The following is a 27,428-nucleotide window of genomic DNA, read 5'->3' as shown; positions in this document are numbered from 1 at the left end:
TCATGATTTAAATCACTAGTCCGGAAGACTCAATTTAATCATGGTTTTCCACATAAAAGTGCGTTCTTGTTGGTTGTTATAACCTTAATACATATTCTTCACAACTCAGAGATAGATGTAGGTTTCATTGTTAGAAGGTACGCACTGTACATTTTTAAAGTGATTTATTTTGAAAACTTTCAAATTAGTTTTACAGCTATAACAGAAAATGAATGATTTTTTGGTTATTTCATTTACCAACAGTAATTGAAGCAGATATTTATGAAGTCATTGGGAGGTGAACTATCTCCAATTCAACAGGTTAATCATTAATATTTGGAGGATTTTCTTGCCATGCTCTATTCGGAGGAGAACATCACCAAACAGACATTTAAATTGTTTTATTTAACTAAAACAACAACGTTAAGTATTCTGGATTTTTTTTCTTTCAACAACAAACATACAATATTTTAGCAAAACAAACATATGTCCCTTGCATCTCACATTTATCGCCAGACTTCTTCTCCTTGTCCAGATCTATTCCACCCCCACTAATCTGTTCATTGAACTTTTTGAAACTTTGCACTTTTAGAGAGAGGTAAGGGATTGACTCTTTGTACACAGATTTATAGAGTTGAGGTCTGTTATTTCTCACCTCTCTCTATTTATTTATTTATTTATTTATTTATTTATTTATTTGAAACATTTTTGCTGTTAACAAGCATGTTACCTCTGGAAACACAAATCCACAGTTTGAAAACTGCAAAACTAAGCCTCTCTGATGGTATCTTCTAGACTGAGCACTGAGTCCCATTGGGTTGATAGAAAGATTAACCTAAATAATCTATACAGAAGCCTGTGGAACCCTGTAAGATTGGAGCCCTAATCCATGAACTGTTGGAACTCTTTTTTAAAAAACTTTTCTTAAACATTACATGAATATATTGTCTCATACTATAGAATTAGAATTTATAATCCCTATTCCATGATATATCTTTGAGCTATAATGTATCTGAATTAAAACTACCTTTAGATAGGTTTTTTTCCCTCAAAAAGCATTTTATTAAAAAAAAAATCCAATTTAAATTTTAAAAAATCAGATTTTTTTTTAAATCATTGATTTTTATCCACCCTGACAACCTGTCCTTGAACTTGTGTGTGTCTCAAACTACTCTACTGTCTGTGCTGTCTCCTTTCCATTTGCCTCTAAACTGGTTACAGTGACTTCCTTTTGTCTAATTCACTCCTTGATCCAATATACACTTTTTGTATAAATTAAATATTGAGAGAGACTGACTCTGTATTACTCTGGTTAGGACACTCATGAGATGTGGTGGGCTCAGATTCAAGTCTTTGTATTGTGTCTCCTGTGTCCCATGTGGAGCACTAATCACTAGAATGAGTGCATGCTGTCTAGGTTTTGAGCAGAAATTCCGTTGTGGACCTAAAATGCTGTCCTGATGAAAGTTTGGTTGAAACTACTAAAAGCTTTGGTTTCAGAGAATTGGGATTTTCTGATGAAAAATTGTTTCATCGAAAATTCCCAAATTGCTGTACTTTTCAACCCTTTCTTCCAGTTCTTGCAATATTTATATTTAAGTGGTGTGATGATCAGAGATCTATAGTTTTCTCTCTGCTGATGTGCATAGGCTTACTAGAAAGACAGCATAGTTTAATTTGATTATTGAAATAATTTCAAGCTGTCTGGTTTTGTAGGTTAAATTTCTTTTGTCAGATGACTTTCTAGTTTAGAAAAATAAGCGAGAATGAGAATCCATATGTTGTTAAAAGAAAAATGTTAATGAATTAGTAGTGAGAATAAAGACAACGGGGTTGTCAAATACAAACCTCTTAATCCAATAGGCTACGCTACATAGTTGTTGATCAGATGTTTGATTAGTCACCAGAGGGAGCTCTTAGCTTCATGAAGGTCTCTGTATATGGCAGATTTTCAGAGAGCTTTTTAGTATGCTAAGGCAATTTAGATGTTTAAAATAAACTACTGGCTTTTTGTGCTATAAAATTAGACTAAGAATTTGGGTGGGAAGTACAAGATTAGTCATAATATATCATTCATAGTAAAAATAAGTGCTCAAAAAGGAAACGTGCTCATTGCAATAACTTTAAATTTCATAGTTTATTCTGTGATGGTTGTCTCTTTACAGTGAGACTAAAAATCTGGCTAAATTCACTATTTGGCTAAAATCATTATTTTTTGTAGGAACAATTCATGCTAAAAATTCCATTGAATCTGAGTATGACAGACTGGAATTTACTAACGTGAATTAGGTTTTCAGTTTCATTTTTCTGTCAAAAATTGAATCACTGTTTTTAGAGGAGAGTTTCTGTCATGGTTTGGTTTTGTGTGTTTTCACAAATTTCCTGTACAGTTACCAACTCTTTAAATTTGCCTTGCAAATACTGCTTGCAGCAGCACTAATCATTCTAATAATTTATCAGGTACTATACTTAATTTGTTTGTTCACAGTAGTGCTTTCCAAATTGTCAGTTTCAAACATCTTCCAATTATACCATTGGGAGAGTGCTTCTGTAGAGGAGCACTCTAGGGATAGGAATTGATGTGTAGCTTTAGGGTTTACCTACATGCATAGCGGTGCAGTTGCAGCGCGTCTGGTGAAGACGCTCTCTGCCAATGGGAGAGAAGCTCTCCTGCCGACATACAGCTGTCCCCGCAACATAAATTATGCCAACATAAGCTGTAGTGTAGATATACTCTTCATACTCTGTCACTTGGAGTCGTACAGTGAGAGAGGTTATGGAGTATGAAATGGGGTGAAAACACAGCATTTCCCCTGACCTTAGGTGAATTTAACTTCCTGATTAATATAATTATTTTTAATCTTTACACATGGAGTTTGCTTTTTTTAACCTTAAAAATTCTTTTGCCATCCAAATCTGTACTGATTCTCACATCTCTCCTTCATCTTACTCCTGACACTTCTTTCTGGGTGTCCCACTACCATCTTATTTACAATGAGAATTTATCTTTTTGGATCATGTAGTCCATCTAGTTCTTTGACTATAGTAGTAGAATGATGACTGTTCAGGTAGGCATAATTACAGTAGATTATCTGTACATTGGATTTATTCAAGAATGCTATAGCTTTTTAAAAAAGAAGTTGTTTAGACACAAGAAATGGCATTCCTTTGTGTAGCCTAAATCGGGGTTCTCTCAGCAAATTTTTTGGTGGCCTCAGAGTGCGGCCACCAACACTTGCTGGTGGCTGCTCTGAAAATTTTTCCTAAAATAATTTAGGAAAAACAAATAAATATGTACATACACATGTCCAAATCATATTAACTTACTTATGTGGTTTTTTTTTTCCAGACTCAATAATAAAAATAATGTACAGTGGTCTCTATTCTTTACTGGACCTAAACGGAATAAAAACACAAATAAGGTGCTTTGCACGTTTTTGTATTTTTTGTTGTTTCTTTCGCTTCTTTGGTTGCTTACTAGCTGGTAAGTTTGCTGGTATGAAACCTGATACTTGTATGTTAATATCACTTTTCACAGCCTCCAAGCTAGCTACTAAATCTGCTGTGAAAAGTGATATTAACAAACATACAAATATCACTTTTCACAACAGATTTACTCAACCCCAGCAAGCCCAGGGACAAATTAAGCCCTGGATTGGGAAGTGCTCCTCCAGCATTTGTGTCTCCAGAGGGGGGCCTTGTGGGAGGGGCCGCTGCTTTGTCCACCCCCCCAATCACCACCCAAGAGGCTGTGGCCACAAGAAAAGCCTCTGGTGGCCACATGCGGCCATTGTGGCTGCATTTGAGAAACACTGGCCTAAATTATCTGTGCAAAAGGCCTCCAGTCCTTACTGTCTTTATTTTTGCTAACTCTGGTATAACACTGACGGAATCAGAGCCATCTACAACAAATAAAACAGTAAAAATGTGACTCAGCTCCACATGTAAACTGGCGAAACATCCCATAAAGACAAGATTTAGAGAAACAGTTTCTTGATACCTTAAACTATTGTTTCAGGGAACAGCTAGCTCTGCAGCACACAAGAGGAAAGGCTGTTCTCAGTGTAATCCTAAGTAACATAAGTAATAGTGACCTCAGTATAACTCAGCTCAACATCTTTGAGGAAAAAATCCCACTGAAAACTAGCACTATGGGACAGAATGTCACAAAGGAGGTATCCGCTGTCGTGCATAAGTCCATCGTTAATTGATAAGGGTTTGGACAAAAGTACTCTATGGTAGACCACTATTCAGTGGTTGCCTATTATGGGTTTTCTTGCACCTTCTTTGAAGGTATCTGATACTGGGCTAGATGGATATGATGTGAATCTGATCTGTTATAGCAGTACCTATTTGATTTATGTCAAAGCAGAACTTGGTTACCTTGTGAATAGGTATTCTAATTCCATTCTTCATGAATTCATAGCTGTGTTGTGCTTTGCCTGTATTAATTATATATGAATCTATAATTAGAATTCTGATCTGGGTCCCGCTAATGTTAAACTATGGTGTATGCATATAGAGTAGCGGTCCCAAAACTGTAGGGTGGCCCAGGCCAGCCCCCGGGGAGGTAGGGAGGCAGTGCCATCTAGCCCTTCTCCACTCCCAGCTCTGCTCCGACCCTGCCCCGAGTCTCAGGCCCCAGCTCTGCACCCGGTCCCAGCCTTGGCCCCTGGATGTGGCTCCGTTCGCAGCCCCACTCCCAGCCCTGACGCCAACTGCAGCCCCAGCTTCGGTTCTCTTACCCCTGTCCGCGTCCACCCCCTCCTACCCCTTCCCCCTCGGGGGCTATGGCCTGGCTCTGGCGAGGGAGAAGGGGTGAGATGCTGAAAAGTTTGGGGACCACAGATATAGGGGTTTATGCTACAATAAAAGTATCTATTTCCCACTGTTCTCTAGAAAGAGAGAGAGAGAAAAGTAAAGCCGGTGCAGATGGTTTGCCTGATGCTTTCTGTTTGAAAATGTAGGGGTTTTAACACTAAAGTATGCTGAGTTTTCCTTTTTAAATTAATTTTAAAAACATGTCAAGATCAGATTATGCAGCTGAAACTGCATTTGTGTATAAAATTCTTCAAATCTCCTTTGTTTTGGGGAATGGATGTCAAATCATCATTAAAAACCTCATTTTAGCTATAGGTTGCTGGTTTAAATTTTGCAGTTTGGTCATTGGCCTGAGGGAAGTGATCTTATTGGCATCCATCCAGTTCCTAGTGGACAAATATCCATATCGTAAAACCACCACCGTAAGTGGAATTAATTACTGGCAGTCTTAGCAGAGAAACCAAGGGTAAAGCATGAGGAATGATCTACACTTTTTCCCTAGAGGGTGGTGCTTTGATGGCAGTGTTGGCCACCATTTGCAATGGCCACTAGTTTGTCCTTCCACTTCCCATGGTGTATCTGTTATGTGAATACACAGGCAAGTTGAGTCTATGGGACTTTTTAATCTGGCACACTTTACTAGAATTAAACAAATTTTTTTTACATGGTTTTGTTACTAATACCATGTTATGTCTAAACTTTTATCTTTACACACTTTATAATGTTTTTGAAATAAATGGAACTGCTTGTGTAAAATATATGAGAAGGATTTGGGCTGTAGATGTTTAAAATTAATACTCTAAAATCACTTTGTTTTCCTATTTGGACTTTGTTAGAGAATGTTCAGTGAAATTAGAATGATTTATCGTCAATTACAACTTGTTAGAATTTTTGGTACTTAAGTACTGGCAATAAGTAATACATATTACAATGCTTAGGTTGCATATTCTGTAGAAAGAAATCTACATTTTAAAAAAAGAATTATGTAGGTTAAAACCTTACAGAAGCAGCTTTAACCAGACACTAAAAATGACAATTCATTTAGCATATTCTTCTATATTTCTGTATTAAAAAAATCTTTTTTGTTTTTGTTTTGTTACAGCAGTGTAAGACTGGAAAGATCTGGGCTGAATGGACTTTAGCATCAAAAGAAGTTCTCCTCTGTTAACTCGAAAAATTGTTAACCACATAAAAATGAAGCAGGTACCAGAGATCCTTGGAAATGCCAATGGGAAAACGCAGAATTGTGAAGTGAATCGTGAGTGTTCTGTCTACTTAGGCAAAGCACAACTTTCTGCCACTCTGCAAGAGGGTGTCATGCAAAAATATAATGGCCATGATGCTCTTCCATTTATTCCAGCCGATAAATTGAAAGATCTAACTTCTCGTGTGTTTAATGGCGAGTCCGGGGCACAAGATGCCAAGCTGCACTTTGATCCCCAGGAAATAAAAGGAGTTGGAACACCACCCAACACTACTCCTATCAAGAATGGCTCTCCAGAGATAAAGCTGAAAATCACTAAAACCTACATGAATGGAAAGCCTCTTTTTGAATCTTCCATTTGTGGAGACAGTGGAGCAGCTGTGTCCCAGTCAGAGGAAAATGAACAAAAACCAGCAAACAAGGAGAGGAGAAATAGAAAAAGAAGCATAAAATATGACTCCTTACTTGAGCAGGGTCTTGTTGAAGCAGCGTTAGTATCAAAGACTTCAGGCCCCTCTGAAAAAAAGGTAGTAAGTGTTGTTTTTTTTTTGTTTTTTTTTTTAAAAAAAAATCTTTTTGCCACTAGCCTTGTTTGTTAATCAGATTATTGCCGCTTGACCAATGAACGTACCAGGTATTTTTATTTCAAGTATTTTGAGTATGCACCTTCCCTCAAACAAGTGAGTCTTGTCGATGTTCTTAAATCCAGAGCCATTTAGATCTTTGGACCTTCACACTGTGCCAAGTTCCTAATACTCTGAATGTTTTCTGGCTATTACTCTTCTATTTTCTCTGGCTTCAAATGAAGTTGAACTACTTAAAAAGACAAATTTACTTGAAAAGACAAACTTAAAGACAAAAGCTTTCAATGGCTAATATAGAATAGTTTGTATAGAGAAATCAAGACTAACATTTATTAGCAGTATGGCCAAAAGAAAGATGCTACTCTTTTTTTTTAAAAAAAATTCTTTTCAATTAAAGGTATAAAATTAAATGATTATATATAAATACTGAATAAATGATAGCTTTATTTTCTATCAAAGCCATGTTTGGGTCCTCTTTGCTGTCATCCTGGGCTTAAATCTGACTTTACAAGAACTTTTATGTTTTGTTTCCTAAAAATTATTAAATTAACAGCATGAAAAGATTTACAAGTAATTTTTTTTTAAATTCGTATCAATTGGACTATTTTCATAAGTATCAGGAATGTTACTCGTGTTCATCTAAGAAATTTTAGATCTAATATACAGGATGAATAATAAACATTAGCACTAAAACATTTCTAAGAATTTTTGTTGACCAAAAAGCATAAAATAGCTTATTGTGCTATACAAGGAAGTACATAAATGTAGCTAAATCTACCAAATTAAGACTTGTAAATTCAGAGACTTAAAACTTTAAATTAAAATGTTACATTTCTCCAAAATACTATGTTAAAATGATCTCATTAGAAAGTTATTTCCAGCTACAGAAAATGCATAAAATGGTAAAATAAGACTGTAACTGGTATCTAACAATTAAGCACAAAGTAAGCACTGAATGCAATCTATCTTCTTGGCACAGTGATCGCCGTAGTTGTTTGGGACAGTGGGTCATGAGCCACTGATGGCTTTGAGTTTCTAGAAGTAGATTTGTGGACCACTTGAACGTATTCAGCAAGCATCTCGGTCTGAGAGAACCAAAAAATCTGACATTTCTTTCTAGTTGTAGCAGACCAACTGATCGCTTTTCTATAAACCATCTATACACAACACTTTGTGTCTATCAGCTGTAAATTTGGCCATTGGATCATTTCCCCTGCAAATTTGATTCTGAAGTGATCCATTGATCATATTTGTGGATGACGTTAAAATTTGAGGTAGCAAAGCCAGAAGAACAGAACGAAATTGTAAAGTGACCTGGAGAGATTAAGAGCGCTTCAGGCAACAAGGAACAGAATACTTAAGTTGGCTGGAATGGTTGCAGAAAGGAGTGGCTCCTCGTACAGTTGAGCCCAGAGACCCTTTTTTACTTGTCTTCGCTTAACAATGCTTCCCATATTTAGTAAGCTGCCAATTAAATGTGCTGTTTAGTGTTTACCCCTTCTTACAGATAATTTAATGAAGATGTTCTTTAGGGTACTGAAGAGATGAGTTTTCTTTAACATCAACTTGCTTCTTTCTCGTCTCTCAGTCAAATGTTACTGTTTTATAGCATGATTCCTTTTAAAACATATTATTTATGGTCCATAGTTCTGTTGTCCTACTGTAGGTTTTCTGTTCTTGAAATATTAGATTCATTATTCTATTAGGAACTGAAATTGGATTTTTTGAGTAGTTAACTGTAAATCACTTGCTTTAAAATTTTTTTTTAACAATGGTATACTTCCTTTTTTCCAATCTGGTTCCACCAGATCCCTGCCACTATTGTCCATGTATTAAAAAAGACTGTGGTTCAATAAGTTAGCTTGCTAATACCCTTAACATCTTGTGCTGAATATCTAGACCAGGAGTTCTCAACTTTTTTTCATAATGTATCCAAATTCCAGTCACATTTGTGATTTCCATAATCTGTCATATTTGCAGCCCAATAACGTTCTCGTACCAACCACAGCAGTTGTTGAAAAGTAACACTAGAAAAGGATAAGTGGCACGTTAGAGACTAACAAATTTATTTCAGCATAAGCTTTCGTGGGCTAAAGCCCATTTCATCAGTTGCATGCAGTGGAAAATACAGTAGGAAGATATATACATACATAGAGAACATGAAAAAATGGGGGTTGCCATACCAACTCTAACGAGAGTAATCGATTAAGGTGGGCTATTATCAGCAGGAGAAAAAAAACTTTTGTAGTGATGATGAGGATGGCCCATTTCAAACAGTTGACAAGAAGGTGTGAGTAACAGTAGGGGGAAAATTAGCATGGAGAAATTGTTTTTAGTTTGTGTAATGACTCATCCATTCCCAGTCTTTATTCAAGCCTAATTTAGTGGTGTCCAGTTTGCAAATTAATTCCAGTTCTGCAGTTTCTTGTTGGAGTCTGTTTTTGAAGTTTTTTTGTTGAAATTTGTTAGTCACTAAGGTGCCACAAGTACTCCTCGTTCTTTTTGCTGATACAGACTAACATGGCTACCACTCTGAAACTAGAAAAGGATTGCATTTTTAGTTGACTTTAAGGTAGTGTAGCAGATTCAAACAAGGGGAGCCAGCCCCACATGACCAAATGGTTTTTGTGGACCACCAGAAATTGCTCCACAGGCCACTGTTGGTGTAGAGACCACTGATGGGGAATAACTCATGTGGACCTCACAATGAAAATATATTCAAATTTTCCATGTATTTCCGTTACCTGCTTATAATCAGCTATAAAAAGATCTATGTTGAACTTCTACAGTTATTTAATGTATGTACAGCACTTCACATTTTCCAAGTGCTAGATAAGTGCCGGCTGCTTGTTGTATAGAAGGTCTTGGAGGAAACAGATTGAACTGCTAAGAAATTACCCTGTCTGGTGTTGCCCAGATAAATGGGACTTCAAAAGCAGTACTTCCCAACCATTATTTATTAACTACTGTTCAGAAGGCAGCATCAGAGCATCATAAAAGCAACTGGGCCAGATCTCATCAACGTTGAGGTAATACCATTGACTTCAATGGAGCTATGCCAGTTTACATCAGCTGAGGATTTGGCCCAGAGTATTTAACATAAAGTGACCTATCATGCATATGCAAAGTCCAGATGATTGCTCTGTGTAATTTGTGGAGAGGCTTCTGATTTCGTCACTGGTACTGTGACCTACCCCTTGTTAGAGTCCACCTTTACTGCTGCAGAGTGTTTAAGACTCTAGGCTTCCCTAATAACTTTCTACTAAATAATTTGCTTTTCTCAAGGCCATCAAGCCTTTCTTGGTGGTTCCTAAGAAAAGCAACCTCTTGAAATAATGCTTCAGTGCCCTTTTTTTACACTGTGGCTATGGAATGTCTTATGATTTTGAGGATTTAGGCACAAAGTGGCTATGGTTACTTGCTGACTTAGGTGGAACTGAACCAACACCTTAGGTAAGAAGTTAACAGTTGGTTCTTCTTCTAGTAGTGTCCCTATGGGTGCCCCATTGTCGGTGTGTCTGCGTCCCTCTGCTGCTGATCAGAGAACTTTGGTAGCAGTGTCCGTTCAGCCCATGCATGCGCTCTGCCCTGGCTCTGCCATGAGACTAAACAGTGTGCCCAGGTGAATCCTTCTCAATTTCCCTTGGCTGGAGATGGAGCTTTAGCTGTCTGTTCGTGGATTGTTAACTTTTTTTAGAATTTGCAAATTTTTAGCTTTCTTCTGAAGCCTCTTTTCTTTCTTTACTTTGTTTACGTTTTTATTTGGCTGTTGCTAAAAAAAGAAAAGACTTTGTTCTTTCATCAAGCCTGGTTGGGGGGACTCCCCTGGACATGGTATGCCTGGCTCCCTGGGCTTCAAGAAAAGTCTCAGTGGCAAGTAATCTATCCCTTTGATTGACGGACACTCTGTGTGTCCTCTGCCTGGGGGAGAAACACATCCCACAGAAGTGTGGTTTGTGTCAGCAACCGAAGCCCAGATCCAGAAAGGACAGAGAACTGAGGCTTAAACTCCTACTCATGGAGTCAGTCCTTCAACCAACCGAGCCATGGTGGGAGACCTCAACTCTCTGCTTTGAAGGGAGGTGAGCCTAAAGGGACACCCGCCAGCCATTCACGTAAGGCCTCTAAGAAAAGGTCCGTGAGTCCCCATAGTGAGCCCCGATCGACCCAAAAACAATCAGTTCAATCAGTAATCCTGGGTACTGACAGCACTGTAACCGTCTAAATCCAGTACCTAGGATTCATGTGGTATTGTCTTGATAGAGAGTGTCAGATTACCTAAGGACCCAGTGGGCAAGAGAAACAGAAAATCCATCCTAGGGAAGGCTCTTGCAGTATGGACATCGGTACTGCCTGTGGTACGCCAGGCACTATCAGGTCCATATCACTGGCCTCTTTGGTACGGGCATCTTGGCAGCGACAACAGCCACTGGTACTGACGCCTTTGGCGTCACCAGACTTCAGTGCATGACAGACTTTTCAGTGTCTAATACTCCAGTACCGAGTTCACCTGGTGTCTTTGACTTGCTGACAACCTCTGCCGTGCACCACCCTTTTCGTCTTCTGAGTCAGAAAGTGAGCAAGAGGATGTGGTCTCCCGCCACTCTTCTCACCCGCTGAATGATGCCCAATTTCACTGTGGACCTCAGTCATATCGTCATCCTGATCCACAGCCTCCCTGGTTTGGTCAGCTGTCGTACCAACCACTGCATCCTTTTCTATCACAGTGGCCCTATTGGGATCATTGGCAAGTTCAAAGACAACAAACCTCCCATAGTCCCAGTGTCACCTATACGCAACCAGGGAGACACCCTCCTTCAGCTGCTGCTTCAAAGGCATCTGAACCCCCTGATCAGACAAGAGAGAAACAGGAGGCTGAAGGTGAGGAGAAAATTACCCCTCAAGCCCATTTCTCATCATCCTCACCAGATGAGACAGTGATGTCCCCTCTGCCATCCGTGGCAGACTGCTTTAAACTGTTGCAGGACCTGGCACAGCGGGTATCAGAGGCACTAAAGATACTACTACAAGAGGTGACCGAGTCACACCACAAGCTAGTGGATATTTTACGTTCTTCTGCCTCATCCAGAGTAGCCCTCCCTATTAACGAGACACTCTTGGACCCTGCCAAGATCATATGGCAGCCCCCTGTGTCTGTCCCACGGACATGCAAGCAGGCTGACAAAAAAATATTATGTGCTGGCGAAAGACTGTTTCCCTTCTCCCACCCACCTCTCAATTCGTTCATAGTGGATGCGGTCAACTCAAAGGGCCCCAATCCACCCACTGTGACCCGGACTGGAAGCACCTGGTTCTTTTGGGGAGGAAAACATACTCCTCGGCTGCTCTTCAGTTCCTCATTACAAACTATCAAGCCTTAATGGCAAAATACAATTACCAGAATAATTTGAAACTGAACTCTTTTATAAAACAGCTTCCTGATTCGCATAAGGAACAATTCAAGGCCATAGTCAAAGCAGGCCAACTGGCGGCTAACACATCTCTCCAGTCTGCACTTGATGCAACAGCAGCACGCTCCATTTCTACTGCCATCATGGAGACCAGCCTCTGCTCTAATGTGCGTATGAAGGAATGGGACCAACTGCCAGCACCAGTAATTCTTTATGCAATGTTGTTGGGCACCAGTAGGATGATCACTGGTAAGACTGATGTTTGAGGAAAGGGAGGAAAAATCTAAGTCAGCAAGAAATCTAGGGATTGTGGTCTGCATCTACTATGATGTTTTCCCATGAGGCTTTCAGATCCATGTGGGGAAAGTCCCAAATCTCTGACCTCAGTTGATATATTCTGGGATTGTGTCCTAATTTCCTGCTCTGTGGCTGACTGTGACTCTGCCACTTGATTCTTACATTCAGTGCTCCAGCAATATTTCACCCAGTGGGAAAACTGCAATATTTTCAGATTCTAAGGCCGGAAGGGACCATTGTGATTATCTTGTGTGCCCTCCTGTACTGCACAGGCCATAGAATTTCCTCAAAATAATTCCTTTAGAAAAAACATCCAGTCTTGACTTAAAAATTGCCAGTGATGGAGAATCTACCATGACCCTTGGTAAATTGTTCCAAGGATAAATTATTGATAGTGAGAATAATTAATGCCCTATTTTCAGTCTGAATTTGTCTAGTTACAACTTCTAGCCTTTAGATTCTGTTACGACTTTCTCTGCTAGATTGAAGAGCCTATTATTAAATATTTGCTCCCCATATAGGTACTTATAAATTGTAATTGTCACTCCTTAACCTTCTCTTTGTTAAGGTACGTAGGTAGACTCGAGGAGCTCAGTTAGTATAATGTACTATTTTGTAATGCCCTTGCTTTGGGTGCTTTCCTGGTTAGGTAGTGGATGGTAATGACATCAACCATCTGTGGTTGCTGACCATGTGCAACAGAGCTTATAGCATTTAGTATAGACAACTTTGTATGGATCCTTTCACCTGTAAGTAATATCAGGCTGGATAAATTCTTGCAATTCAATTTCAGCCTCCTCAATTCAAGATAAACACTTCATTTTCTGGTGTCAAATGTGGTATTCAGTTAGAGCAGTTGTTAGGGAGCTCTTGTAGTAGCATAGCTATGGTAGCATACATGCAGTACACAATCATCAGCCACATGTAGCATGGGGAATAAAATCCCAGATCTTAATCCAAATCCCCCTACCCAAGGTTTTAATCACAGAATGAAGTGCAAATTTTCTTTTGGTAGGTGATAGTACTAGACCTTATTTGATGTACACTGACTAACAATTAGAAGAAAGGTCTGGTTCCATGTGGGAGTGGTGAAGACCTGTAAGCCACTGTTACTCTTCTCCTGATGTTAACTTGGCCAGATTATCCCCGGAAGTTGAGAGGATGATAGACTTTTGGTCTTCCTCAGAATTTTCTCTCCTCCATTCATCCATCTGTAACAGTATGAAAAGGTCTTACTGTCATAGAGATATGTCCGGTACTGCAGATACTTCGAAGATGTGATAGGTTTTTTTGGTTCTTGGGTTGTGGAAGAGTTTGTGTACTTTACTCATACTGTTTAATGCAGTTTGCCAGATTGTGGTTGTTTTCCCCCCAAACCTCCGCCCCTGAGTGGCCAAAGATGTAGCTTGCTGTGAAGAGGCACTTACTTCATATTTTCAAGGTTAACCATGCAGTCTGTAGAAATTTTTGAGGGGTAAAGTGTTCCGTTCCTTTCAGAGGTGGTAATTTAGATGCCAGTGTTGGTACTTGAAATGTTAGCATTGTTAGCCATTTCACTGTTCATCAAAACAAAGAAGAGGAAGTATATTATACGGATCTACACAATCTACTCTTGAGTGACTGCTCATTTTGGGTAGGCCTTTAACAACACACAGCAAAATTTAGGCTGAGTGTAATAGATTTAATTTTCCTGAAGCGGGGCTCAGCTTTCAAAAGTTTGAGGAAATTCTGGTTTCGTGGATGTATTGTGATAACTATTATTTTTGTGAATGCATCTAACGATTGTTAATCTAATAGGCTTCTTTTATAAAAGGTTAACAATAATATGCTGTCTAAGTGGGGTTGGACTTCGGTTTCTCTGGAATCCTTCATTTGACCAGAAGGAATCAGTACAAAAGAGCATTGTTAATGACTTCACTAAATTCTGAATGTGTTGGCAGGAGAGTTAGGGTTAAAGTTTGTCCCTGAACTGTGCACTAATCTAGGTCACCAATCTAGGAAACCAGTTCTATTTTGGTCCCTTTTGACTATTCTTTCTATAACCACCTTAGGTTTTGCAGGTCTCTGTCTCCTTTTACCGGCACACCGACAGTGAAGGATCTTACCTATACTGTTCTTGTATTTTGTGCTTCTCCAGCAAAAGAAGCAGAGTGAAATTGATCTGAGGATCACAAGATGTTGCATTCAACTGCTGCTCTTGCTTGTACAGTACTTTAGGCATTAGCATTAAAGACAGGATCCTTCACAGAGAGGTTCTGGAATTGTGTAGTTTAAAAAAAAAATAAAGGGATAAAATGAAGGATGGTTCTTAGAGTGCTTGTCCATATATATTCTACTCTTGGTGATGCATTTGAGCTCCATGCTCTTGATCAAAGTCTTTTAGCCACCAGTGTCTGTTGAGATTGTGCCGCTTGTGCAGTCATGCACATGTAAAACACCACCCCCCGCCCCAAAGGCATAAAGGGTGGAATGGGGTCAGCAGGCACTCAGTTTCTTCTTTACTGTCTGTGACTGTGAGACAGAATTGAAAGCAATGTCCCTGTCTCTTGCACTCTTGTGATTTAAAACTGATTTTTATATGTAGTTGCCTATTCAGTATAGATTACTAGTTAGTTTAGGATAGCTTTTCTTACTGGGTTTCTGTTCTTGGTAGTTTTTCTTCTTTCATTACCTGGTACTAGGCTTCAGCCCTTACGCCTGCTCAAAAATTGCTGGGATTCAAATACAGCTGCTCACATGGGAGGCAGTCCCCCTCTGTGGTAGACATAACAGGTGCATGTTGTGTTTGGGTGAAGGACATATCAGTGCCAAATGCTTGATTTGTTGTTCCTCTTTCTAAAAGAACCCAAAACCTAAAGGAAACTCATTTAGGCTCTTTCTGCAGGACAAGTTGATGAGGCTGGCCTCTGATCCAGGTAAGCAAGATCCACCTGAAGTGCTCTGTTGACTGAGTGCTATGATCTCCTCTAGAGAGTCCTAGTTCCTGAGAAAATATTTCTCTCCTCCTTCCACATCTAAGCCTTTTTCATCAGTAGAAAGAGGTATTATGCAGCTCCACTCTTGTAAAGGCCATCATCTGAGGAGACTCTTAGGCATGGGCCACCCCCGGCTCCTCTCACAGAGGTAACACAAAGCCTGATGTAGGTCCTGCATTCCAATTTCTGTATACCAGTATTGGCCAAGGAGCACCCTCATGTTCTCAGCTACGGCCTGCTGGGCACTTGGTACCAAAGACAAAGCCTCCTGCTCCGGTTCTGATGACCTCAGTATCAACCTTGTTGGCATAGTCTACTCTGGTACTGACCACGGTAAAATTCCTGCTTACGGTACTGACAGTCTCAACACTGAGATTCAAAGTCCTGGGATATCTGCCTTCTCTGAGTCTCCGCTGTTATGGACACAGTGAACATTCTCCAGAAGTACCAACCATGGATATTTCTCCAGCACTGAGTATGTCTGTGATATCTGAAATATTTTCCCAGCTCAGATCCTGGGACTCCGATGAAGTCGCTGCCTCCACTTAAGGTGGAATAGTTATTCTTCTTTGAGTGGATCCTTATGTGTGTTCCACTTCACGTCGGCATGTGCCTCTCAAGCCCTTAATCAGAGATGTTCAGCCTGCACATGCGCCTTAAATTGCCTCATACAATATCAAGGTTGGAAGGGACCTCAGGCGGTCATCTAGTCTAACCCCCTGCCCAAAGCAGGGCCAGTCCCCAATTTTTGCCCCAGATCCCTAAATGGCCCTCTCAAGGGTTGAACTCACAACCCTGAGTTTAGCAGGCCAATACGCAAACCACTGAGCTATCCCTCCCCCCATTGAGTTATCCCTCCCCGCATGCCACGTCATGCCAGACACCGAGGCTATATAGGGGTGCATGAGTGAACCATCTTTGTCAACTACCTCAACCTGAGCCAGAGCCTTAGCGTGTCTGCCTTGAGCATTCCTTAGGCCAGAGATTCTCAGTCTTTTTCTTTCTGAGGCCCCCCCATCATGGTATAAAAACTCCACGGCCCAGCTGTGCCACAACAACTGTTTTTCTGCATATAAAAGCTAGGGCCGGCTTCAGGAGGTAGCAAGTAAGACAGTTGCCCAGGACACCACAGGGGGCCCCACAAAGCTAAGTTGCTCAGGCTTCAGCCCCACGTGGCAGTGCTTGGGGCCCTGGGCTGCAGTCCTGTGTGGTGTGGCTTTGGCATTCTGCCCTGGGCCCTAGTGAGTCTAATGCCAGTCATGCTTGGAGGACCCCCTGAACCCTGCTCGTGTCCTGTCCAGGGGACTCCAGACCTCTGTTTGAGAACCACGGCCTTAGCCTATTTTTCCTTAGTTAAAATAATCTAGTAGCTGGTAACATAGTTGTTCATATAGTTATAGTTAGTTTGTATAGGGGATTGTTGCATTGTTTTTGTTCTCTCCTCTTTGCCCCACTAGGAGACTTTGTTTTCTTGGAAGGACATGCCTGGCTCTCTGGGCTCCAAATGCTGCCTCTCCTACCAAGAGGCTACTCCTGTAAGCCAGGGTTCTCAACCTTTTTCCTTCTGAGACACCCCCCCGCCCCCCGAAAACATGTTTAAAAACTCCACGGTCCACCTGTGCCACAACAACTGTTTTTCTACATATAAAAGCAGGACCAGTGTTATGGGGTAGCAAGCAGGGCAATTGCCCTATGCCACAGGGGACCTGCGAAGCTAAGTTGCTCAGACTTCGGTTTCAGCCCCAGGTGTCGGGACTTGTTTTCAAAGTGGAATAAAATTTTTATCCTTTCTGCTGAGATGCGGTGTTACCATGGTTACCAAGATACCTGCTCATGAAGGATTTGTGCAGTAGCAAACTGGTGATTTAACAGCCTTGTCTTCTAAAAATAGAAACCGTTAAGAAAATGCTACTTGGCTACTAGAAGCTAAATACTGCAACAAAATTAAAACCAGGAGAGACAAATGTATGTTGTTAAAATTTGATCGTTTGGTATAAAGTTCAAATTTGAGCAGCATTTGTGTTTTAAAAATATATCGTTTCATGGAATTCTCATTGTCACTTCTTAGTCACAGGATGATGATGGAGCAGCTCTCCCCCTAGATCAAGTTTTTTGAACCTCTGAAATGGTGGCAGCTTATTTTGACACAAGCTTTTGTGGGTCCTTTCCCCCTGAAGAACTTACAGTCTAATCAAGAAGAGGAAGTGGATGAGAGATTCTTCAAGTAGGTACAAAGATTAGCTAGCACACATGAGCTGGTATTAATGGGGGATTTTAACTTCCCAGATATGTGTTGGAAGATTAATACAGCAAATGTAATATGTCCTGCAAGTTCTTAGTATGTCTAGGGGACAGTTTTCTGATTCAGAAAGTAGTGAAAACTAGAGGGTCATCCATTTTGAGTCTGGTTTTGACAAACAGGGATGAATTCATCGCGAATGTGAAGGTGGTCAGGAACATGGGGTGAAGTGATCATGATCTGATAGCATTCAAGATCCTAAGGAAAGGAGGACATGAGAACAGCAAAACAAGGACACTGGACTTCAGAAAAGCCGCTTTCAAACAACTCAGAGAAATAGTATGCAAGGTCCCATTGAGAAACCAGTTAGGAAGAATAGGAGTCGAAGTTGGCTGGCAGTTCCTAAAAGATGTAAACGAGAGGCTCAACATCAAGCTATTCTGATGCAGAGGAAAGACCAGAAGAGTCACAGGAGACCAAGATGGCTGCAAAAGGAGCTTTTTAGCTATCTAAACATCAGTAGGGATACGTACAGGAAATGGAAGGAGGGGCATGTCACCAAGGAAGTATACATGGGAATAGCACCAGTGTGTAGAGACAAAATCCGCAGAGGAATGAGTTTTAACATTTCTTGCCGGTTATGAGATAAGAAGGGGTTCTACAAAAATAACAGACAAAAAAGAAAGATGGTGTATGTCCACTGCTCAGTGAAGATGAGCTGGTAATGGAAGATAAGGTGGCGCTGCTCAGTGCCTACTTTGCTTCAGTCTTCACACAAAAAATAACTCTGCTAGTCGGATCACATGTTATCATAGACAAGTAAGGGGACGGGATGCAGATCAGGATAAGTAAAGAACACATCAGAGATCTTCTAACTAATTTGACCGACTTAAGTCACAGGGCCTGATGCTGAAGGAATTAGCTGAAGAAATCTCTGAGCCACTGGCAATTATATTTGAAAACTGATGGATGAGAGGTCCTGGAAGACTGGAAAAGAGCTAATAGTATCCATCTTAAGAAGGGGGAGCCAGGGAACTATAGACCAGTCAGCCTGACCGTGATACCTGGGAAGCTACTAGAGGGATGTATAAAACATTCAGTTTGTGAATACTTGCAGGATGACGGGGTGATCACTAGCAGCCAGCATGGATTTACTGAGAACAAATCGTGCCAAACCAGTTTGATTTCCTTCTTTGACAGGGTAACTGGTTTGATAAGGGGGAATGCAGTGGACATAATATACCTTGACTCCAGCAAGGGGTTTTGATACAGTTCCATATGACATTCTCATAAGTAAGCTGGAAAAAATATGGACTCGACAGAACTACCATTAAGTGGATAAATAATTGGTTAAACAACCGCAAATGAAGAGTAATGATTAATGGAATGATGTCACTTTCGAAGGAGGTCTCAAGTGGGGCTCCACAGGTATCTGTTCTGGGTCCAAACATCTTTATTAATGACTTGGATGTAGGAATAGAAAGCATAATGATCAAATTTTGGCAGGGGGTCGCAAACTTTTTGAAGGATAGGGCTAAAATTCAAAAGGATCTTGATAAATTGGAGAACTGGACTGTAGACAATAAAATGAAATTCAACAAAGACAAATGTAAGGTGCTACACTTAAAAACGAAAAAACCAAATGTGCAAATACAGAATAGGGGATAACTGGCTTGGCAGCAGTACTGCTGAGAAGGATCTGGGAGTTGTGGTGGATCACAACCTCAACACGAGTCAGCAATGTGATGCTGTTGCAAAAAAAAAAAAAAAAAAAAAGCAAAAGCAATTTTGGGTTGCATTAACAGCGATTCATAGTATGCAAGTTACAGGAGGTTATTGATAGCTTGTCGCTGGTTAGTCCTCTGCTGGAATAGTGTGTCCAGGTTTGGTCACCAATGTATAGAAAGGATGTAGAGAAACTGGAAAAGATCCAGAGGCGAGTGACAAAGGTGATCAAAGGGATGGAATGCCAGCCATATAAGCGAAGGCTGAAGGACGGGGTATGTTTAGTTTGGAAAAGGGGGGACATAATAGTGGTCTTCAAGTACTTGAAAGGCTGCCATAAAAAAGATGGAGAAAAATTGTTGTTCTTTGAGTGCTTGCTCATGTCCATTCCATATTAGGTGTGTGTGTGTGCTCGTTTTCCGTCAGTGGTGTACGTAGGGGACTGGCGCCCCCAGGAGTGGCGTGCACATGCTGTGATACAAGGCATGCCACCAGCTACCCCCACCCTCCATTCCTTCTTGCCGCCAGTGACGGTGCTGGAATGTCTGCTGCTTTGACTAGCTTTTCACTTCATTCAGGGTGCGTCTCAAACTTTTTTCCCTGTAAAATACTGTATATAGTTAGTAGTTTACCCTTAGTGTTAGTTCTAGTTAGTTGCTCCCAGACAGGACTCCGGCCTAGGGACTGGGCATGTCCCGGTCCCAGGCTTTAAGCCATGTGATTGTTGTAAGTGGCCTGTGCCATCAGTGACCTGCATGTTAGTTGTTTAAGGTGTCTAGGCGAAGAGGACACACAAGCGACAAGTGTCACATCTGTAAATCATTTAAACCACAAACAACAAAGGAGAGACACATCATGATGGTGCCAGCGACCATGCCAACTCTGGAGTGGAGGTCTGACTCGGCCCCAAGCACTGTAGCATCGGTGCGGAGCTCCCCGTCAGGGCATCTACAAGCTGACAGTGATCCCCGGCCAAGAAGCCCAAAAGGACCCGCGTGGGGAAGATCTCCCCCTTACCCATAAGGGAAAGAAGAGGGCCAAAGGAGAACCAAGACCTGTACTGGGCTGCTCAAGCGCCTCAGTCAGGAGTCAGCCTCCAGCTCAAGTCAAGCAGTCCTAGCCCCTCTCATACTATGTCTGCCACACCGGACAGTGAGCGAGGGCCTCCATCAACTAGAAGTCCCGTCAAGTCACAGGAGATCCTGACGCTAACCGGTGGCCGCCCACACCGCTCTGGCAGTACCCAAGTCTAGGGGTAAACCTGCCTTAGGACTGTTCTGCGTGCCCCGCCTCAGGGCACCATTCCCAATCGCAGGGGATGTTCCACCAGCACTCACCTGCACAGAGCCGTCATGCCTCAGAAGTAGGGAGGCAGGCTCAGAGAAGCCCTCTTTGGTCTCTGGACCCTGGGCACCAACAGCGGGATTCGAGGCGAGGCTCACTGGTAATCTGGCGCAGACCTGCGGAGGCACGCACCCCCTAGCATGAGCGTCGAGACAGACCCTTTGTGTCTCCAATGCCTCGGCACCAGTCATGCAACCGATCGGTTGCACAAACCCACTGGTCACTCGCCGGCACCTGTTGCCAAGACACGAATCCGCACGGTCGGTGAGATCCGACGACCAGCCTGCTCCTGCTCTCAGGCCTGCTCTAGGTCCTGGTACCAGTCGAGCCGCACAAGTCGTAGATTGCTGGTCTACTGACGCCGATATGCCGAAGATCCTCAAGGGCCCAGGTGAGGTACTTGTCTTGATTGGACAGGTCGACGTCGAGGCACAGCAGCCAGCACTGTTCTAACTTCTGCGTATTTCTAATTTATTTTTTTAACAAGTCTCATGGCCTTTATTATGCATAATAAAGTTGGACCTTTATTGTGCATCAAGATCTGTGTATTCTGTGGCTCTCTGCTAGAAACTTTGGAAATACTGCAGGAGCTTCAAAGATTTCTTTTTTTAATGGAAGTTTTATTGAGTAAAACAATAAACACAGATATTTATATTCAGTTATTTAATATTCATTTTTCAGTATGTCATGGGTTATTTTTCTAGGTTTCAAAGTTGATATGCTCTTTAATATGATTGGGATTGTTCGTACCTCATAGCTGTTTTTGGGCTATCTACAGACTTGGGAACTGATCACTATATTAGTTTTACACTCATTTATAAAGTTTTCTTCACAGCCATGAATGCTAGAAACATGCAGGTTTTTAAAAAGTGCAAGCTTGAGGTCTTGGGGAACAATTCTATGGCAAGGGATAAATTCTGCAACAAATTCACCAGCTACAAAATTAGGCAGGGGTAAAAAACAGGGCCCTCCATCTCTCACTTTTTAAATTGCCTGCTGTCTAAAACTAAACATGTTATTTATAAAAAAAAGTCTCTCCTTTAAACAAAAATAAAAAAATAAAAATTCTAACCTTATACATTGTATTGTGTATCTTAAAAATGTTTAAGGAAGATTCTTCTGGGCCTGTATTTTTGTTTTTATTTCCATCAATACAGATTTTTCATTCAGATCAAATCTCTAAGTGTTTTTTCATAATTCCTTTCTGACCTTAAAATCTACAAATCTATTTATCTGGTCTGATTTCCTGTGTACCACGGACCCTGCAATATTGCCAGTATGAAGCCCATAATTTATGGTTGATCTAAAGCAGGGGTCTGCAACCTGTGGCACACGTGCCAATTTTACTGGCACGCTGCTGCCAGCCAACACTCAGCCCGCTGCCTGCCTGGGTGAACAGAACCCAGGCCGGCAGTGGGCTGAGCGGGGCCTGCGGCCGGGACCCCGCTGGCAGGAGCCGGGGGACGGAATCCCAGACCGGTGGCAGGCTGAGGTTCTGGCTGCCGGCCCCTTGTCAGCTGGGGTCCTAGCCATCAGCCCCGCTCAGCCTGCTGCCGGCCTGGGATACCAGCTGCCAGCCCCACTCACCTCGCTGCTGGTCTGGGGTTCCAGCTGCCTGGCCTCTTGCCAGCTGGGGTCCTGGCCGCCGCCCCGCTCAGCCCACTGCCAGTCTGAGGTTCCATCAGGGGGCCCTGTAAATGTAAAATTTATTACTGGCACAGGAAACCTTAAATTAATGAAGACTTGGCACGCCACTTCTCAAAGATTGCCGACCCCGATCTAGAGCATGTCTCTTAGAAGGGCCTCCAGTCTTGATTGAAAGACATTGTGATGGAGAATCCTGATCTCCCTGCCATTTTAGGAATTGGCTGGCTTTAGCCCTGCTTGGATACATGAACTACTTTGGATACAGATGTCTTTTGTTCCCGTACTTGTTTTTGTGTGTTGTTGCCACATGATGATGTAACATCACATTCCCATATAATATCATTACCCTCGTGGACAAATTTGTTGATTTCTCTCCTCCTGTTTTCATCTACTTTAACAACTGTCTCTGACTAACTGGATATCCAGTACCAACTCTCTTTGCTTGGTGACGTTCTTTGCTGGGAGTGACTAGATTTCCTGCAGCATCTCTTATACCTAGGCATAGCCTTGTGCATTTTGTGGTCACAGAACTTGCTGTAGAATCCACTCATTGTTGCAGAATTGTGCTCTAGAATGTAAGTGTTCTCGTGTGTGTGTGTGTGTGTGTTTTGTTTTTAAATGATTTCTAAGCTCTTATGGTTGGGAAGGTCCTTTCTAAATGTGAATGACAAAGTAATGAAATACTGGCTTTCTGATCCTGCAGTCAGCTTGAAACAATAGTTGTAAGGTGTCACCTGGCCCATTCATATAACTTATGTAGACTCTGAAACCTAAGGACAATTTAGATGTTAGCATTGTTAACTATGTCACTGCTCATCATTTTAGAAGAAACATTCAGACAGTATATTTATTCCACAATCCCAAACTACCTTTCATTCCTCTCTTGGTGTAAAAAAAGCTTTATTTGTCCCTTACTGGTTACTAATATGCTCAGTTTCCTCCCACCTCCACATACTCACAAGACAACTTAAATCATAGAATCATAGAATATCAGGGTTGGAAGGGACCTCAGGAGGTCATCTAGTCCAACCCCCTGCTCAAAGCAGGATCGATCCCCCAGTTAAATCATCCCAGCCAGGGCTTTGTCAAGCCTGACCTTAAAAACTTCTAAGGAAGGAGATTCCACCACCTCCCTAGGTAACACATTCCAGTGTTTCACCGCCCTCCTAGTGAAAAAGTTTTTCCTAATATCCAACCTAAATCTCCCCCACTGCAACTTGAGACCATTACTTCTTGTTCTGTTACCTGCTACCACTGAGAACAGTCTAGATCCATCCTCTTTGGAACCCTCTTTCAGGTAGTTGAAAGCAGCTATCAAATCCCCCCTCATTCTTCTCTTTTGAAGACTAAACAATCCCAGTTCCCTCAGCCTCTCCTCATAAGTCATGTGTTCCAGTCCCCTAATCATCTTTGTTGTCCTCCGCTGGATGTTTTCCAATTTTTCCACATCCTTCTTGTAGTGTGGGGCCCAAAACTGGACACAGTACTCCAGATGAGGCTTCACCAATGTCGAATAGAGGGGAACGATCACGTCCCTCAATCTGCTGGCAATGCCGCTACTTATACATCTCAAAATGCCATTGGCCTTCTTGGCAACAAGGGCACACTGTTGACTCATATCCAGCTTCTCGTCCACTGTAACCCCTAGGTCCTTTTCTGCAGAACTGCTGCCGAGCCATTCGGTCCCTAGTCTGTAGCGGTGCATTGAATTCTTCTGTCCTAAGTGCAGGACCTAACTTCTGTGATAGTTTTATACATTTTGATACAAACATTTGTGATACTTCCAAAATTTAATATATATGAGCAGAATAAAATAGTCTATCAAAAGTCAAAGAAAAACTAATTGGCATTATTACTTTTCAGATTATCCAAATTGCAGAATTTCCAGTCTCTTACACAAGACTACTGCAGAAACTAGAAGCCCTTGCCCATAGGTTAAAGGTGCAGCTTGGCATAGATTACACATGTCCACATGTTTATGATCATTTTATAAAGTAACATTTTCTATCCCATTGACATCCTGAAACAGAATTCTCCTATTTGGGAGTTGGACCAGATCCAGGTTAATACAGTGAGTGAAGTGTTACAGGTTGGATTCTTTACTCAACTGTAGCGTTAACTACATAGCGATGTCATCAAGTTGCAAGCTGTAATGTTTCACCTTTTCTGGGTTGAGAAAAAATAGCTAGTGATGTCACACATTCTTATGGATGAACCATAAGAATGGCAGTGGTTGCTTATCAAATTTCTGAGGAGTATAAAAACCAAGGTATTTGAAATGTGAAGGACTAAGGGAGAAGGTAATTTAAAATTACAACTTTTACTTTTGAGCCCTCTCCTGCCCGTTTCTCTTCCATCTTTTTTTCATAAAGCTGGTACCCTTAAAGTATAACTTTCCACTTCAACTTAATTGTGATTATGAAGCAACTCTGTTTCTCTTAGTTAAGAAAAAATGAATGAAAAGCAGCCCAACCACTTTTCAAATCAAAGGCTTCTCTTGGAGATTTATCCAGGAAGCAAGGTATATCTCTTTTGGGATTAGATGTCCACTATACCAGCTACTGGCCATCTGAAAGTGCTGTAGGACTTGCCAGTACTGGGACAAAAGAGGCCCAGCGGGCAGCCATCTTCTGTATACTCCAAGCATCCTATTATCTTGTGATTTTTCCTCAGACTTCAAGTGCTTGCACATGTCCATTCCAATGTAGGTGTATGTGTGCCCTGAGCACAGCTGCTGGAATTTTTTCTCCAGAGGTATCCATTGGATCTGCTCCAGTGTCCTCTGGTGCCACGGACTCATAGCGCTGGTATAAAGGGCCACGCCGACTCTGCTCTCCTTGTGTTCCTTCTTACTGCTTATGACAGTTGCTGGAACCTCATTGCTCAGGCAGTCCTCCTAGTGGTTGTTTCTCCAGGTTTTTAGTGTAAACAATTGTTTGTTTTAGTAGTTTTTAGAACTTAGGCAGTTTTGGATGCCCCCACGCTTAGTGGGGTTGTCTGCTTCCGTGGTGCTGGGGCATGCCTCGGTTCCTGGCTTTCAAACCCTGCGCCTCCTGAGCTATATCTATGCCTTTGAGCAACCCACATCCGAGCTGTCTCAAGTGCTTGGGGAAGTTCACAGGAAAGATGCCTGCCAAGTCTGCAGGGACTTTAGGCCCCAGACCAAGAAGGACTAAGCTGCACGACCAAAGGTCCTCCTCCTGGAGGCAGCCTTAAGACCTGCCTCAGAGCCGTGCTTGGACTCAGCACCTAGCACCTCAGCCTTGGTGCAGAGCACTCTTCCAAAGGCTCTGGACTTTCGGCACCAATCGTCTTCCCCAGTGTCTAAGAAGAAACACTGTAAGCAGCAAGAGAAGAGCCAGAGTACGGAAGGCAAAAGGAGATGGAGAGAGCAAGACCCGGGTCGGGCCGCTCTTCATCCCTGGCACCGCATCATCAGGTGCCTGCAACTCTGGTGCCGCAGCAAGCCCCTTGGACACCTACTGGGAGCCACCTCTGAGCAGACAACACACCAGGCAGTTTGCCGTGCTGTCAACCCATGAAGCTTTTGCAGGGGCCAGGGACCTTCTCAACCTACTGGTACTGGGGTCCCTGGAGGATCAGGACTCAGATGCCACTGAGCAACAGAGAGTTATCACCCAAACCTCGACCCCCGGTGCTGCAGCTGCCGTCCAGGGGAAAACCCGTGTTGTCAGCCTCAGGGTCATCTCGGCAATCTTCTGTGGCATGGAGTGGCAACACACACTCTCTGCACCGCAGCTCCTCATCTCCGTCTTGGAGGTTAGAGCGCCCCCAACATCACGCAGAGACACTAAAGACCTGGACTCTGGTACCGAGCACAGGACCAAGCCTCTGGAGAAAGCCCCACAGGCTGCTGTACGTGTCAAGGAATCCACAGAGGCTCCTCAGCCCATTTTAGCCGCCTCATTCTCCTCTCTGGATGAGGTGATAGTGAGACCAGGAATCTCCCCTCCACAAGACTACCACATGGCTTACCAGGACCTGTTAAAGCAGGTAGCTTTGAATTTGGGAGTCCAAGTGGAAGTGGTCATGGAGACAACACAGTCTCCTGAACATTTTGTCACCGGTGGGGCCCTTTAGAGTGACTCTACCACTTAATGAAGCCATCATGGTCCCAATCAAGGCTCTGTGGTAAACCCCTGCTTCCCTCCCTCTGACAGCAAAGCACACAGAGCGCAAGTATTTCGTTCCCGCCAAAGGGTTTGAATTCCTTTTCTTGCACCCTCTCCTGGGATCCCTGGTTGTAGCAGCCGCCAAAGAAAGGGATTGCCAAGGACAGGTGGGTACTATCCCAAAGCAAAGGATCCAAAGAAATTGGACCTGTTCAGACAGAAGGCATATTCCACATCCACTGGGGGCCTGCAGCTCCACATAGAGAATTAGCAAGCCTTGTTGAGTTATGATTTTAATATGTGGGAGTCCATGTCATAATTCAAGGATGTACTCCCCCAAGACTCCAAACAGTTTTCCTCCCTAATTTGAGGAGGGGAAGACTGGCTCATGCCTCTCTGCAAGCACCCCGAACGCTGCTGATTCAGTGGACAGATCAATGGTGAAAGCGGTAAAAGTGCACAGGAGTTTTTGGTTGCAGTCCTCAGGGCTCCCTCATGAGGTGCGACAGACTATTCAGGACCTCCAAAGGCAACTTTGAAATTCCTGGGACTCTGTGTGCCAGCAGGGTTAAGGAAGCAGTATTATAGGCCACAGCAGACGGGCTGTTACTCTTCTCAGTCAGCCAGATAAGACCAGCAGAGAAGAAAGAGCAGAGGGTTCAGGCGCAGACCTCTTCCCCCATGCTTCTTGGCAGGTCCTGCAAAGTCTGGCCCCAGACATTCAGGGTCTTTGAAATACTCATCCTCTTTCAAGTGCTTGTTCATGTTTATTCCATGTCAGGTGTGTGACTTTTCTCCAAGGGTATCCATAGGGCCAACTCTATTGCCTCTGGAGGCCCGTGCTCATGCACTGGAATAAGTGGTGCCGCTGGCCCTGTGCCCTCTCACTTCCTTCTTACTACCCATGACAGTTGCTGGAACAATATTCTTTTGTGCTTCAGCAGTTTCTTCCATTGATTTTTTTTCCAAACTCTTGTTGTAAATAGTTGGTAGTTTTAGTAGTGTGTCAGTTAGTCCCCTTTCAGGACTTTGTTCCCAGGATGGCGCATGCCCTGGTCTCCGGGCTTCA

The 27,428-nt window shown here is 42.4% G+C and overlaps 1 protein-coding gene across 1 annotated transcript in view; it reads left to right on the top strand.

Annotated features, from left to right (window-relative positions):
* The window catches only part of NSD2 (nuclear receptor binding SET domain protein 2), a 144,986-nt gene that overhangs the window by 9,728 nt on the left and 107,830 nt on the right, over positions 1–27,428 (top strand). Inside the window, 1 exon segment of the mRNA XM_043544808.1 lies at positions 5,903–6,531. Coding sequence (XP_043400743.1) covers positions 5,932–6,531 — 600 coding nt within the window. The 5' untranslated portion in view covers positions 5,903–5,931.

The sequence above is a fragment of the Chelonia mydas genome, chromosome 4 (genome assembly GCF_015237465.2).
Source record: "Chelonia mydas isolate rCheMyd1 chromosome 4, rCheMyd1.pri.v2, whole genome shotgun sequence".
Taxonomy (NCBI): Eukaryota; Metazoa; Chordata; order Testudines; family Cheloniidae; genus Chelonia; species Chelonia mydas.
The sequence above is the reverse complement of the archived record's forward strand: the minus strand, read 5'-3'. Positions and strand labels throughout refer to the sequence as shown.